This window comes from Cinclus cinclus, chromosome 9 (genome assembly GCF_963662255.1).
Source record: "Cinclus cinclus chromosome 9, bCinCin1.1, whole genome shotgun sequence".
In the NCBI taxonomy this organism is placed as follows: Eukaryota; Metazoa; Chordata; class Aves; order Passeriformes; family Cinclidae; genus Cinclus; species Cinclus cinclus.
The window spans coordinates 19,862,295-19,877,396 of NC_085054.1; the positions used below are offsets into that span (position 1 = coordinate 19,862,295).

The window sequence follows — 15,102 nt, forward strand, 5'->3', positions numbered from 1 at the left end:
GGAGGGAACGGGCCTCGGACAGCGGGGCCGGGCTGGCGCTGCGGGGAGGGGATGCGGGATGGAGCACAGGGATCCCGGGATAGCGCGGCTTCGCTTCCCACCGCAGGGAGGGGATGCGGGATGGAGTACAGGGATCCCGGGATAGCACGGCTGCGCTTCCCACCGCAGGGAGGGGATGCGGGATGGAGTACAGGGATCCCGGGATAGCACGGCTGCGCTTCCCACCGCAGGGAGGGGATGCGGGATGGAGTACAGGGATCCCGGGATAGCACGGCTGCGCTTCCCACCGCAGGGAGGGGATGCGGGAGGGAGCACAGGGACTCCCCCCGTGTCTCACGGTGTCCCCGCCCCGAGCCCCTCCCGCCCTGCATCATCTCCGTGCGCCAGGCCCGGCATGGCGGCGGGGCCCGAGGGGGCCGTGGCGGCGGCGCTGAGCGGGGCGGGCGCGCTGCGCTTCGGGCACTTCGTGCTGAAGAGCGGCCGCTCCTCCCCCGTGTACATCGACCTGCGCGGCCTCGTGTCCCACCCGCGCCTCCTCCGGCAGGTGCGGCCCGGGGAGCCCCGGGAGCCGCCCGGACCGAGCCCCGCGTGTGTCGCTGTCGTTCTTGGCGTGGCGGGTCCCTCACAGGGCCGGCACCCCGCAGCCTCGGCTCTTGGGTCGTGTCAGGCAGAGAGGTTTTCATCGACTGGGTCACGTTCGCGCCTGCCTGGCTCTTTAAAAGCGTTTGGTTTTCCTTTTCCAGGTTGCAGGGCTTCTTTTCCAAGCGGCCCGAGATGCGGGTCTGGAGTACGACTGTGTGTGCGGCGTTCCGTACACGGCGCTGCCGCTGGCCACCATCATCTGCTCGGAAAATCAGGTCCCGATGCTTATACGGAGAAAGGAGGGAAAAGACTACGGTAAAGCGTTCAGATCAAGACTTCGCAACTTACCTTGCTTGGGAATGACTTTGTGTAATTTGTGGTTCTTTCGCAAGGCACAGCATCTCCGTTCCAGTTTAAGGTTACCATTGTAATTTAAGGAGAAGGCCCTTTTCCCCCTAAAGCAAACCTCCCACAGCATCCCAGCCTGATCAGCCTCTCCCAGCGGGTTGCTGTTTAGGCTGCAGCTTTAGTCCTGCTGTAGGAGATTTGGACACTCTTGAAGGGTGTTTTCTGTTTATTTGGTTTTGTTTGTGAGAATTTGTTTCTTTTCTTTAGCAACTTTCCCCCCCTTGTTACCCTTGCTATGGTTCTGGGTTAGTGGCCTCTTCCATAAACAAGGATTTATAACTCAGATTCTCCAGCATGCTGAGGCCAGAGCCACATTTGCTCTCAAACAGAGCTTTTTGCATATTGACACCAAAATGAACCTTTCTAGGCTCTTCTTCATTTATCTCTCAAACCCCTTTTTCTTTCATTATCCTGTGGTCCTGTAATCAGTGAGCCAGGTGAGCATCAGTCTCTTGTCTACTCAATGAACCATTTATTTGATTGTGATGAGGAAAAGGGAGAGCAGACTGAAGCATTAACCTGCCATATAACTGGATTTCTACGCATCCTCTTCCAACAGTGTGTAATTAAAAAGTACACTTGTCAAAACTAGATGCTACTCCTGTGTCTGGCAGTGGGCCAGCCATGGAAACATTTGCTGTTCCTTCTTGTGAAGCTCAAGCCACTTGTGGCAGGGATTAACTGCTCCTGGGAAAGCATCCTTTGTCCTGGCCCCCAGGAGGCCTTTCATGGATGTGTGCCTGTTGTTAGTTAGGACAAAGGCTCTTGAGGCTCTACTCCTAATTGTTCCAACAGGCATATTAGGCACACAGTGCAGCCTGTGGAAAATGGAGGACATGCTGATGAGTGCTAATAACTTGGCTGCCTTAAAGATGTTTCAAATAATAATTTTGTAAGTCTGAGCTTTTGAGTCATGAGAATACTAAACTTCTGAAGACATCTTATTCAAACATTTGAATTTGTGCTGTTAACAGTGTGTCAGTTTTGTTAGGGAATATAACTTTGGAAACATGAAGTAGTTATCAGCTTGGAGAAGTAACAGTCTTTATGAACTGAATAACAGGTCTGTGAGTGAGATGTGGTAAGAACTGTGGTAAGTGGTATCATCTAATAAAGGTTTGATATTCTTAAGGTTTTTTGGATCATCCAACCTTTCTTAATGTGGTGGAGTGTTTGTTTTTTTTATTTTTCAGGTACTAAGCGGATGGTAGAAGGCACCATTAATCCAGGAGAGACATGCCTGATCATTGAGGATGTGGTAACTAGTGGATCCAGTGTACTGGAAACTGCAGAAGCTCTTCAGAAAGAAGGATTAAAAGTCACAGATGCCATAGTGCTGTTGGACAGGGAGCAGGGTGGGAAGGCCAGGCTAGAGGACCATGGAATTCGCCTGCACTCTGTGTGCACCTTGTCTGGGGTGCTGGACATTCTCCAGCAGCAGGGAGAAGTGGCTGCTGAGATGGTTGAAAAGGTGAAGAAATTCATTGAGGGAAATACGTTTGAGGCAGTGGCTCAGAATGGTGCTGCTCCTGTGAAGCGACACTGCAAGGAGCTGAGCTTCAGTGCTCGTGCCCAGCTGCCAGGGGTGCATCCTATTGCAGCCAGGCTTCTCATGCTCATGGAAAAGAAGCAAACAAACTTGTGCCTTTCTGCTGATGTCACCAGCCCCAAGGAGCTGCTGCAGCTGGCTGCCACCCTGGGCCCCAGCATCTGTATCCTGAAGACTCATGTAGACATCTTGAATGATTTCACCCAAGAGATAATAAAGGAGTTGAGAATGCTGGCAGATCAACACGAATTCTTGATTTTTGAAGACAGGAAATTTGCAGATATTGGAAACACAGTGAAACATCAGTATGAAGGTGATTATCATCAACCTGGATTTACTGTAACTTTTCCTCTGGTGTGTGTAACTGCAGTATTGGCACAGGTTGCCAGGAGAGAGTGTGGAATATCCAGCTTTGGGAAATACTCAAGGGGATAAAACCCTGAGCAATCTGACCTAGCATGGAAGTTAACCCTGCTGAGAGGTCATGACCTCCTGAGGTCCCTTCCACCCTAAACCTTTTTATGAATCTGTGGTTGAGCTCAGTAAGTATTTCTGAGTTGCGTGCCATGAGAAGCTGCTGCCTGCTATTGTACTGTTTGTGTGCCCAGCATGGCTTTCCTTTGATACTCCATCTGCAGCTGTAGAACTGCTGTTCTCTTTTCCTGGTCTTTATGTCCCATATGATCTGCGTGCTATCTGGGAAGGTAGCACCTGTGACAGTGGATTTCTGGGCTGCCATAAATGTCTCAGTAAATATTAAAGGTGAGACACTAACAAGTGTGGAAAGTAAACTGAGAGTCTGATGAGACTGAACTTGTAACTGTCAAGCTTCAGCAGTAAAACTGTCTTTTAAATATGTGAGTGATTAAGTGTGCAGCTGTTTTTGTCTAACTTGTCTTCCTGTTCAGCACGTTTCTGAAGACTCTTTGTCTTTCTGCCCATGTTCTCAGGTGGTGTGTTCAGAATCGCATCCTGGGCAGACATCATCAATGCCCATGTGGTTCCAGGCTCTGGAGTTGTGAAAGGTCTGAAGGAAGTAGGTCTTCCTCTCCAACGTGGCTGTCTCCTGGTTGCAGAGATGAGTTCCCAAGGGTCCCTTGCAACGGGTGAATACACAAAAGCTGCAGTAAGTGGCGAGTCTTGTGCTGAGTTAAAACCTTGTGAAGTGTGACAGGGAGGTTTTATGTGTTTCTAATATTTGCACTTCCAAAAGTCCCTCCAACTCTTAACTATTACAGGTGTTTGTTTTTTCCTTGGAGACTCAGGAATATGATTATGTGGTGTTTAAAGGTTGCAGCTGTAGGACAGTGATGTGAGGTGGTCAGAGTTCACACTTGGAATTCTAGTACGCATTCCAAGTTTGCTATTAGTACCCCTTTCTTTTTTTCTTTTTCTTTTTTTTTTTCCTTAAGCAATTCATTTCTAACTAATTTAAATTAATTTGTGGTATTATTTATAACATAGAAAGAAACACAATATTCACTTTCCTGCCAGAGGGAAGGAGTGACTTCACATTGGGAGAGCAAGAGGTGTTTCATACCCTTGCCTTGCACAGCTTAAAGTGTCAGAGGGTGGATGAGAAACAGCTTGCTAGGGCAGCTGAGTTTTAAGTATATAATTTGTAGTTGTTCTCTGATCTTTTTCAGGTACAGATGGCCGAAGACAACTCAGATTTTGTTTTTGGATTCATATGTGGATCTAGAGTTAGTAATAAACCAGAATTTCTTCACTTAACCCCAGGAGTGCAGCTGCAAACTGGAGGTAACTTTTCCGAAAATATTTTTAGTCTGTAAGTACGGAAGTGATCTGGTGAAAAAGTGGCTTCTGAAGAGAGCTTGGATGCTGAAACTAAGCTGGGAGAAGTCTGTTTCCCACTAAGGGCTGTATCTCATATTTCTGGATATCCTGATCCCTTTCTTGGGAGCTCTGGAAAGCAGTGAGCAGGCTATGCAACCTTTTTTTTCTTGTTCTGAGGTCTGTGCATGCCATAAAGCACATGGCTGAAAACATGTAAAATGTCTTCAGATAGGTGTTAGGTTAGATGTCAAACTATTCAGTAGGAGTAAAAAAAATAAGAACCAATAGAGAAGTCCAGCTGAAGCACTTGGTATTGATATAGATGCAATATCAGTGAAATTAAAGTCCTGTGCTGACTAAAGAGGTTGTCTCTGAAGTGGATAGGGGAGATACATTTCGCTGCAATACTTAATTCTTATGAGACCTAAACTGAAATCACAAGCTTTTACATTCATATTTGAGGGTTTTGCCTGTTATAAGAAGGCTGAGGCTTATTTTAGTAATCCTGTTTTATGCTTCTTTGAGTAACTGTTCGTTCTGTAGTGATTGGTAAACCATGAAAAAGGAGGCTTGGCTGTATTTCAGGTGATAACCTCGGACAGAAGTACCTAAGCCCCAAGGAAGTTATTGGTGAAAAAGGCTCAGATATCATTATTGTGGGACGTGGCATCTTGGCAGTTTCAGACCGTCTCCAAGAAGCAGAGAAGTACAGGAAAGCAGCATGGGAGAGCTACATGAGCAGGCTTGGTGTTCCTGCAGAAGACTGAAAACCAGACACTGTCCTAGCCAGGAAGCAAAGCTGATGGAGCTGCAACCCTCATGAGGGGTCCAGTTGAATGCAAGGACACTTCAGCCTGTAGAAAACTGCCCTTTTGGAGAAAAACCTATTACAAAGTTGTTTTAATTGTACACACAGAGGTCAAATTGAACTTGACAATGTTTTTTGATATTTGAATATAAGAATCCAGAACTTAATGTCTGTTTTTTAGCCTTAGTAGGCTTTTTTGTTTGAAAAATGTTGCACAAAACGCTCCAAGGGTAGTTTGTTGGCTGTTGTTGCCTTTGTCTCTTTTCCCCACCCTCAATTTTTTTCTGGCTGTGAAAATGGTATTTTGTTATGATCTTAATAAACTTCACCTGCACACTTGATGCGGTGCCTCACCTTCACAGTTTATTCAGTTCTCCTGTTTCCAAGGAGCATGTGCAGGTTTTAATGCCACACTGTGGAATTGAATTATGTGGTTTTTAATAAATACTTTTTTTTCTAACATTTTCCTTTTCACTGGCTCTATATGTATTTGTTCTGGGGCAGAAGTATAATAAAAAGTCATTCTGGTGTGTCTGTGACTGCAAGAGTTGCTCATGGTTCTGTTTGCAGAATTTGTCAGAGCAGTTAGTTGTGTGCTTAATTGGAGTTGAGCTGTTGATTTCTCTGAAATGTAATAAAAATATACTTTATTAGACTTCTTGTGACAATAGCCAGAATACTTGCAGGCTTTGCTTTCCACTGTACATGGTGAATAAGGAGAAATAGAAATAGCTTGCATGATTGGTTTTGATTGCAAAATATGGAATAACCTTAAGTGTATCTATCATGTATGTGGTGCAAATAGCAATGAAAATTTTATTGATCAAGAAGTCAAAAACCAGTGGTGATGTGGTTCTGGTTTGTTGCTGTTCCAGAGCACTCTGAAAACTTTGTTAATTCACTGTGGACTAGAACATCTGTATTTAGTGAGGTTTTTGTTATTAGTGCTGGACCCTGCAACCGATCTTTGAAAATAGGAGATTGGAGGGGCTTTTTTTAATTGGTTTAATTTAAGCAGGACATCTAACACCAAAGGACACAGGTTGGGATCTGAGGGCTTTGCTTTATGCCTCATGTTTTAGGGACATAGTGCTGTGTTTGATGACTCAGCTGGTTGTGGGGCTTACAATGTGGAGAGAATGTTAGAACATTGTGTGTTACTTACTTGGGGCTACCAGTTGCTTCAGTAGGACTATGTATCATAATTCATACCTGGAGAATTCCACCCTGTGGAAGATGGAACTTGCTGATTATGAGGTATCCTGTTCAGATATCCTGCAACAGTCAGGGAGATGGGATATTTCACATCAACTTATAAAAAGTTCCTTCAGAGTGAACAGAGGGTTTGTTTGCTATCTCAGTATCTCATGGCCTCGAGGCCTGTAGCAGAAACAAGACCTTCTTACTTAAACCTTTTTGCAGAAAATGACCTTTTCCACCAGAGGGAGCTGAGACTCTATTTATGGGGAGCATTGACGCTCTGCCGTTTTTAGAGCTTCCAATAATTTCCAACTCTAGATAGCCCTCAGAATGAAAATCTGTCTGGTTTTTAACAAGTTACACCCTTGCTGTTGGGTATATTTAAAACATTTAAATGTCATTCAAGCATTTAAAACAGTATTCTAAAACTCATTTAAAACAATACTTTATCAGAAAGCTGCCTCAGGCTGAAGCTCAGCACAGTGTGTTGTTGTGGGCTCACTGTTACAGCACAAGCTGAAATTCATGAGTTCAGTATTTTCCACTAGCTCTGCTGAATTGTGTTTAAGCATGTGGCTGACAGCCGTGGAGCTAAATCCCTGAGCAGGCACTGGGGAGAACGAGTTTATCAGGCCTCTAGCTTAAAAAATAGCAACTGGATTTGGAAAGATGAATGTGATCTAATATCCAGTCACTTTTAGAGAGGATGTGCAACTCTCTTTACAGGGCAAGTTCTGAGGAACGGATCAATTGGAAAACTTCATTTCACAGTCCTTCTTTGTGCCCTCCAGAAAAAGCTGTGTTCTGGCACTTTGTATGACACCAGTGTCACGAACATTCCAATTAGTAAAACAAAAATGTGTTACCTCCTATATGCATTCTTCTGTCAGAATGATTATAGTAAACAAGTGTGTGCACTTCCTTTGAGGCACCTGAAAGTGATTAAAAATCCATTTCAAATTAAGAACAAATGTTAATTTCTTTGCTTCCCCCTGCTGCTCGCATTCATTTTAGTCCCTGCTGTTGGTCTCAACTGTTCCTAACATGGGAACTAGGTCACAATTTACAAAACTCATTTGCATCACAATATATGAATCTGAAACTCTTGCAGTTCATTCTGTGATCTGATTGAGCCTATGGTAGAGGCATAAGGCTATATTTAAATGTCTCAGTTTAATGTTAACTGGCAAGTAGGCGTTTATATGAAATTGTGATCCTTACTCGCTCTGAAGCATGGTTTATAACAGAATGAAAGGAAATCACTCTTTTCATAGTGAAATAAGACTGTGACCAAGTGCTGCCAGTGCTTGCAGCAGAAAGCTACATGACTTGCTGCTATTTCTGAGCAGCAGTTCCTCAGAACTGTGAGACCAGCACAAGCTGGAACCACTAAGGAATTGTTTCGTAGCTGTTAGTATTTGTGTGTAAAGTCCACTCTGTGCCTCGGAGGTTGTGGGTATCTGTGTCTAGAGAAACCAAGAGTGCTGTGTCAAGAGAGCCCAGCCAGGGCACTTAAGTCAGTATAACTGCATAAGTACAGTGCGTTACTCAGACTTAAAATTCTTGCAAAATCTTGATAAACCCAGTGCTGAATTAAAACCAGCCAAGTTAAAGCAGTGTTGTCCTTAAAATTATTATTTGTATGCCTCAGTATCAACATTGTTTTATTATTGGTTAACTGATATGTCATATTATAGTTTCCATAGCCTAGTCTATGAAAATTTATTTGAAACTTAATCCCAGAAAAATAAATGAATCACTTCCCTTTAAGTTTATGTGGAAAGCCTGTTGCTGTGGATTTTTTTAGTAAGAGACACAAACATTGCATTTAGAGAATAGCACTAAAGGAATGCGAAACACCCAGAGGAAGTTTGTTTTCAGATCTGACTTTTGGAGGTCACTGTCTCAGGGAATGGTCTGTTTTGGAGGGCTTGTGATTGGGCTGTGGGCTAGACATGCTGGATGGTTAGTTAGTTTGTTTGTTTGTTGGTTTGTTGGTTTGTTTGTAATCATGCTGGTGGGTCTTGGTCAGTCTGTACCACAGTGACAAGTACAGCTTTGAATGCTGCAAGAAATTAAAACTCAGCCAGATGCCTGCTCCAGCTTCAGCTTTTCCTCAAACTCCTTTAGCAGGCATTTTCATGCTGGGAGAGGTGACCCTGCCTGTGTGTCTGGGTTGGCTTTGTCATCAGTCTCTGTTCCTACATGTCCCATGAGGCCCTCTGAGCATTGTCTCATAAGCTGTGAGCCACAGTCTGGCTGTGAAAGTGCAGGGTTGTAGGTGGAGGCTGGCCAGGACAAAGGACAGGGGGAAGCCTGACCAAGGCTGTAACTGTGCATAAGGTGGTGGTAGTATGTCATAGGCTGTGCAGTATTGAAACACAGACTTGATGCTAGTATTGATTGAAGCTGATGTGGAAATCCCTGTTTGCTTTCTGGTAGTAATTTGTAGTAACTTGTAGAGTAGATACACTTGTTTTATCAACTGTAACTATACTTGCCTTGATAGTAGTAAATGGTAATAAGTAAGAGAAAAAAGGTAATAAATTCTTTCTGTCTTTGTGCGTGACAGAGTCAGGCATACTACAAACAGTTGCAATTTTTGCATATTCACAAGCCAAGTAATCCTTCTGCGTTGTGGCATTAATTGGTATCAGAAGTGTGGATCTGTGATAAACAGGTCATGGATGCTTGGGAGAAGGCTGTAGAAAAGCAGTGAAAATGGCAAGATACTTATGGAAGACCCGTCTGTGGGACAGGGATAGGATATCTAAGGATTGGTCCTATTTGGAAAGGCTGCAGGCTGAGTTTCAGAGGTGACAGGACACTCAAATGCAAAGCAGAGAATAGCAAGGGGCTCTTCATTGGGCTTCTCACAGAGGTGTCAGCTTTGTTTAGCACTGCTGGACAGGAACTGAAAGCTTTACAGAAGGATGCAGAAGTGTGAGCAGCTGCCTTTGAATCCCATGGCTTTGTTGCAGTTAAAAAGCATCCTCAGACATGTGGATGTATGGCACCTGCAGCAAAAGCCTACATGTCTGGTCTCAGAGCAGGGTCACTGAAAAGGCACTTCCTGAAAATGGAAAATGAGGAGGAGGCTTTGACTCTGGCAGCAAGTCTCCCCCTCTTGGTTTCCCAGGCTTTGTCCGGGCAGCCTCCTTGAACCCTGACATTAAAACTTCCCTCCTGACTCCTGGAGAGGAAGGCTCCCCCCTGCCACCCAGGGTCACAAGAAGGTGACTTCTAGGAATTTTCATGCTGAGCAGCTTAAGGCAGTTGTCCATGCAGGACAGTAAAAAGCCTCCTGAGGACTGGGTGGGATAGTTGGTAACAGCTGGAGGCTGGAACAATGATTTTCATCAGGCTGAAGCTGGACAGATATTCCTGACAGGAAGAATATTTCTCCTAAGCACTGATGCAGAGGCCAGAGTGAAAATCTCCCTGTTATCATCCATAAAAAATGCTTCTAGAAAAGTGCTGGGAGTGGGGGGCTGTCTCTCTCCCCCTCCCTCTAGTACTCTTGATGGATTCTCTGGCTGGACAATGAGACTGACTTCTCGGGATGTCCTTGAGGGACAAAGGCAACACCCTGGGACATGATGGATGTGCCAGAAACAGCAGCAAGGAAACTAAAATTCTTGCAAAATGCAGCCTCCAGAGGGACCAGAAAAACCTGGCCTTAATGTTATGGCATGAAATGTGGCACTGAAACACCACAGTGGCCTGGAAGGGCTGGAAAATTGACAGTCCTTATGGGGAGGCAACAAGGACAGGGAAGCACTCCCAAAGGGAAGGTCAGGTCAGGGTCATCCAGTGGCTTAAGTGAGCTCAAAGTAATAAGGACAAGGGACACAATGCTTGAAATGCTGATATTACTCAATCTGACACAAAGTGGACCCCTGCAAACAGGAACATGGTCTGGAATGGAGACACTTAGGGGATCTCCTGCAAAGAACAGGACTCACAGTAGGCTGGCTAAAGAAGATGTTCGTGCTCAGCTTGCAAAGACGGTGGGGATAGGCACCAGTGCAGGCAGGGAAGAGCCACCTCCCCTCCTCAGGAAGCTGCAGAGCACAATGAGGTCTTGCCTCAGACTCCTTTTCTCTAAACTAGACAAACCTGGAGTCTTCTGGATGCATTCAAGGACCTTAACATCCTTCTTAAATTGTGGGATCCAGCACTTCACACAATATATTATTCAATTGTATTTAGTTCTCATCACCAAAATCCCTTCTTACCAATGTTTGCAACTCACACTACACTGTTAAACCACCTTTATAACCAACACAGAGATTTATACATTCCCATTAACTACTGTCCCGTGTCCTTTAACAGACAGATGTTACTCTCAGGGTCCATGGACTTCCTCCACTCTTCCAGATGTTGTACTGATCTGGCAAGTAATGAAGTAAAACAACATCATGAGCATTTGTCTTTTTTTATAACTGTTACTATGCACACCATACCTTGTCATTACATTATTGCTTGTTCCTTATTTCAAGGATGGAATAGTGATCACATTGTACAATTTATGAGTATAACTTCTTGAGCAGGCAACAAATAGGATTGTTGGCATTGCTTACACCACCCTTGATCATTAGATGCCAAATTTTGAGGCTCAGCAGAACCTGTCTCTGAAGCATGGTGTCAACTAATTTGGCACACTTACTCCCCAGCACACCAAATTATCAACAACAGCCTTTAAAGCACATTCATATGTTGAGGCCCCATAGTCCATTTTAATGCCTCAGGATACAGATTCAGTTTGGGTGAGGAAGACGAGAAACTAATTACACTTTGTGTTACACCCAAGCATGGTTTCAGTGTAAATGGGGCAGAGCACAAGCTTGTATTGATTCTGGAAACCTCATGGATGTGAAATAATGAATCAGCAATTGCAAACAAAGGAGGTTTTAATGGGATTTGGCATCTTACATGGAATGTTAATAACATGAATTATCAAAGATACTGTAATCTCACTGGTCCTAATTCTACATGCTGCTGCCTACAGAGTTGGCTTAGTATTAATGACAATTGGGACATGTATGACCCAAGCAACACAATTGGCTTTATAGATCATAACCTCTTTTGGGCACACTGATTATAACAAAATTGAATTTTTTTTCTAATCCATGTTTTTTCTAATTCATTCTACAAACACGACCATGACCCTGGGTGAAGTTGGTGGCCAACATTTTAACCCCTTTATGGTTCTTTTTTGGTGCACTAAGAGATTACCACCACAGAGGATAGACACTTGTACCACAGCTCATCCTGCTCCTTAGGCATTCCCATCTCAAGTTCTGACATTTAACTTTCAACACAACCATTACCCTGTAATGGTAATCAAGGCAGAGTGATTAACTGTGTACTAACAGGTCCATGAGGTTTCCAGGATCAATACAAGCTTGTGTTCTGTCCCATTTATATCATCATTTATTGACTGTGCCTGATGAAAATAGAAGTCAGCAGCACCTATTGGCTGTTCCAGCTGCTGGTGTCCTATGGCTGATTATGTCTCTGTGGTATAAAAATAATTTACTTTTTATCCCAAATGGAGCCTCTTTCTCTGACACATCCCAGTGTGCACAAATCCTTGTTCCCTGTGTTATTTCCTTGGCAGAGCAGACCCTCACTGGGGATGCCAGGCTGACTCGAGGTTCCATGATGCAGAGTGGGTTGACCTTGGCCAGGAACCAGGTGCCCATTCAGCCATTTTATTTCTCCTCTTCCCAGCAGAACACAGGAGAGAATAAGATGGAAAACAACTCACAGGATGAGATAAGGCAGTTTACTAAAGCACAGAAAAAACAACTGAAAGTTTGCGCACGCATAAGCAAAGGGAAAAAGTCAATCTCTACTTCCCATCAGCAAGCGATGTTCAGGCACTTCCCGGGAAGCAGAGCTTCAGCACGTGCAGTGGTTGCTCCAGAAGGCAAACATTGCAGAGTAACAAATGCCTCCCTGTTCCTTCTCCCTCCCTTAGCTTTTGTATCTGAGGTGACATCATATGGTATGGAATAGCCCTTTGGTTAATCTGGGTCAGCTGGCCTGGTTGTGTCCCCTCCCAGGATCTTGCCCACTCCCAGCCCCTTGATAGAGGGGGGAATGTTAGAGGGACAGGTCTGTTCAGCAGTAGCCAAAGCACTGGTGTGTTATCAACACGTTTTCAGCTCCCACTGCAAAGCACAGCACTGTGAGAGCTGCTAAGGGAAAATGAACTCTATCTCAGTCAGTCCCCTTATTCCATACACTATCCACCCCTTATTCCATACCATTTGTGTCATACTCAGATCCCACATAATTTATATATCTTCCAAGTATTCCATTGTATTTATTTCTCATTACTGGAATGCCTTCTTGCACACACCTGCAACTTAAACTACACCCTTAAACCATCTCTAAGCTGTACATACATTTTCATTAACCACTGTCCCCTGTCCTTTCAAAAACAGATATTATTTCCCCATTTCATGGGCTTCCTCCACCCTCGAGATCCATGACTTGGGCTCCCTTCCATCAGGATGAGTGGTCAGGACAGGAGAAGTTGCACACTTGATTGCTGGCCACTGACACCAGCCTGGCTTAAGTTGTCGTTGCATACTCCTTGCTTCTTACAAAATTCATTCTTCATCACTTCATGTCATTTCTGCTACTTCCTGCAACATACAACTCAACAGATTATTTTTCCCCCAAGGGTAGATCTCCTTGAGGTACACACTGGGTCTCCCCATCCTTCTTCATCACCCAAATACACACAGGTCTTTGGGTAAAGACAATCCCACAAATGGGCTTGTCTTTCCCATGGGAGGAGAAATCCACACTGACTTCCCCACTTCTCTATGCGTGCAAGGACTTTATCTCCTCCCACAGTGTGTAGGGGTTTAGTTTGGGCAGGATGAGAGCGGTTACCAGATCCCCTGGTGTTCACCAGCCAAGTGGCTTCTGCTAAATTTGCAGCCAGTGCTTCCATGCCCCATTACACTCTTGACATAGTTTTCAGCAGTCCTTGCAATCTTCCCAGAGGTCTGTGGGTAAAAAGGAATGCGCTCTATCCACTCAATGCCATGTTTCTTTGCCCAAGAATTTATGAAGTTATTTTTAAAGTGAGCCCCGTTGTCTGATTCAATTCTCTCTGTAGCAACATGTTGCCACAAAATCTATCCTTTAAGGCCTGGGATTTCAGGGTCTCTCAAGAAGCAGCAATGTTTTAGGGGATGTTTCCAGCCAGCCAGTTGTTGCCTCTACCATGCTGAGGATGTAACTCTTGCCTTGGTCTGTTCATAGCAATGGCCCAATACAGTCCATTTGCCAGGTCTCACCATCCTGGAACCCCAGCTACTGCCCTCTCTTCCAAGGAGACTCCACTTCTGTGGCTCACTTGATTGCAGCACATTTCACATTCGTGTATAACCTGTGTGGCACCACTTGGCTGCCTTTGTCTCCAGCTCATGCTGATTTTCCAGCATGTCTGGTACAGCAGCACCCACAGGTGGTGTGACTTCATTCAGGCCCCCACTGTCAGCCTCCATTCCCCATCAGACTTCCACACTGGCTATATGGGGCTGTTAAAGGGTGAGCAGGTCCTGCTGATCACTCCTTGGCTCTCCAAGGACTAATGGATGCGGGGTCCATGGATGGGGGTTAAAGAGTCTTGGTTGGTGACATACTGCTGCTGGTACACAGTCCTGGTGGCAATTGGTATGTGCTGGTCTTCATTCAACCTGCAGCCATCCTACAATGAAGGGATCTTCTGAGAAGGCAGGCAGGGTGGATAACTGTTTGATCTCTGTGTTCACTGTAGCTACACTAAAAGCCCATCAATACCCTTTTGGATCCTTGAAGTATCTAGTCAATGCCAAGGATACAAGGGGCCTCTGAGCCAGTCACAGTAGGGTGCTTTTCACGCTTGTTCCCTGTTAAGCTCACCTTGGCCTCTAACACAGCAAACTCCTGGCATCCCCTGTCACTCCAAAGATCCAGATGGATTCTGCACACCTGTGCATTGATGGCATCAGTGTACAATGTGTAGAGCTTTACAATTCTGTGGATCTGATGTGCCAGGCCATCAAACCCACAGTCCAGTATGCCTGGTCATGCCTTTCCTCCTCCTGGCCGGAGGCAGGGACCCTCTATTCCTGTTCCTGGTCAGAATATTCACTATCTGACCTTTGTGATGCCATTTCAGAAGTCCCATCGTCAGGGTGAAAGGAAGTGATTTTAGCTCTTTTATGTCTGGGAAATCGCTGACTGCCTTCTTGTCTCTCTGTGGAAACTGCACTGGCAGTCTTCTTGGATGACCCTTTAACAGCTTTCTTCCCTCTCAGTTCACGGACACGGGCTTCCAGCTTAAAGGTGGGTTCACCTACCCACTTCCTCATGTCCTCCCCCTGGTCACGCAGGAAGAACCAGAGTTCACCACGGGGCCTGCGCTTGGGGCTCCCCTTGCCTCTGACCGGGGAAGGAGAGGACCGACCTCTTGGGCTGCCCCTAAAAGCTGGGCTGCTGGCTTGTAGGGATGAGGACGTGCCCAGAGTTTCTTCTACATTTCGGAGCCAGGAGGATGCCATCTCTACGGTTGGTGTATCCATTTGCAGGTGGTACAGTGATACCAGGCTGCTGGAATATGATGCAGGGGCGCTTTGCACCACCTTCCTCCACATGGCCATTGTGCAAGGGGCATCCTCTGGTTCTTCAGGGACCCTGTCACTTTTTAGATCACTATAGATGATTTCCAGCACTGCTAATTCTCTCAAGT

At 45.2% G+C, this 15,102-nt stretch overlaps 1 protein-coding gene across 1 annotated transcript; it reads left to right on the top strand.

Annotated features, from left to right (window-relative positions):
- The first annotated feature begins 394 nt into the window (after positions 1 to 394).
- UMPS (uridine monophosphate synthetase) lies at positions 395 to 5,103 on the top strand. The gene is made up of 6 exons (XM_062498490.1): positions 395 to 544; positions 744 to 897; positions 2,184 to 2,852; positions 3,490 to 3,665; positions 4,186 to 4,300; positions 4,922 to 5,103. Exons 1-6 carry the CDS (start codon positions 395 to 397, stop codon positions 5,101 to 5,103), a joined length of 1,446 nt encoding a protein of 481 aa, XP_062354474.1.
- Positions 5,104 to 15,102: the final 9,999 nt, after the last annotated feature.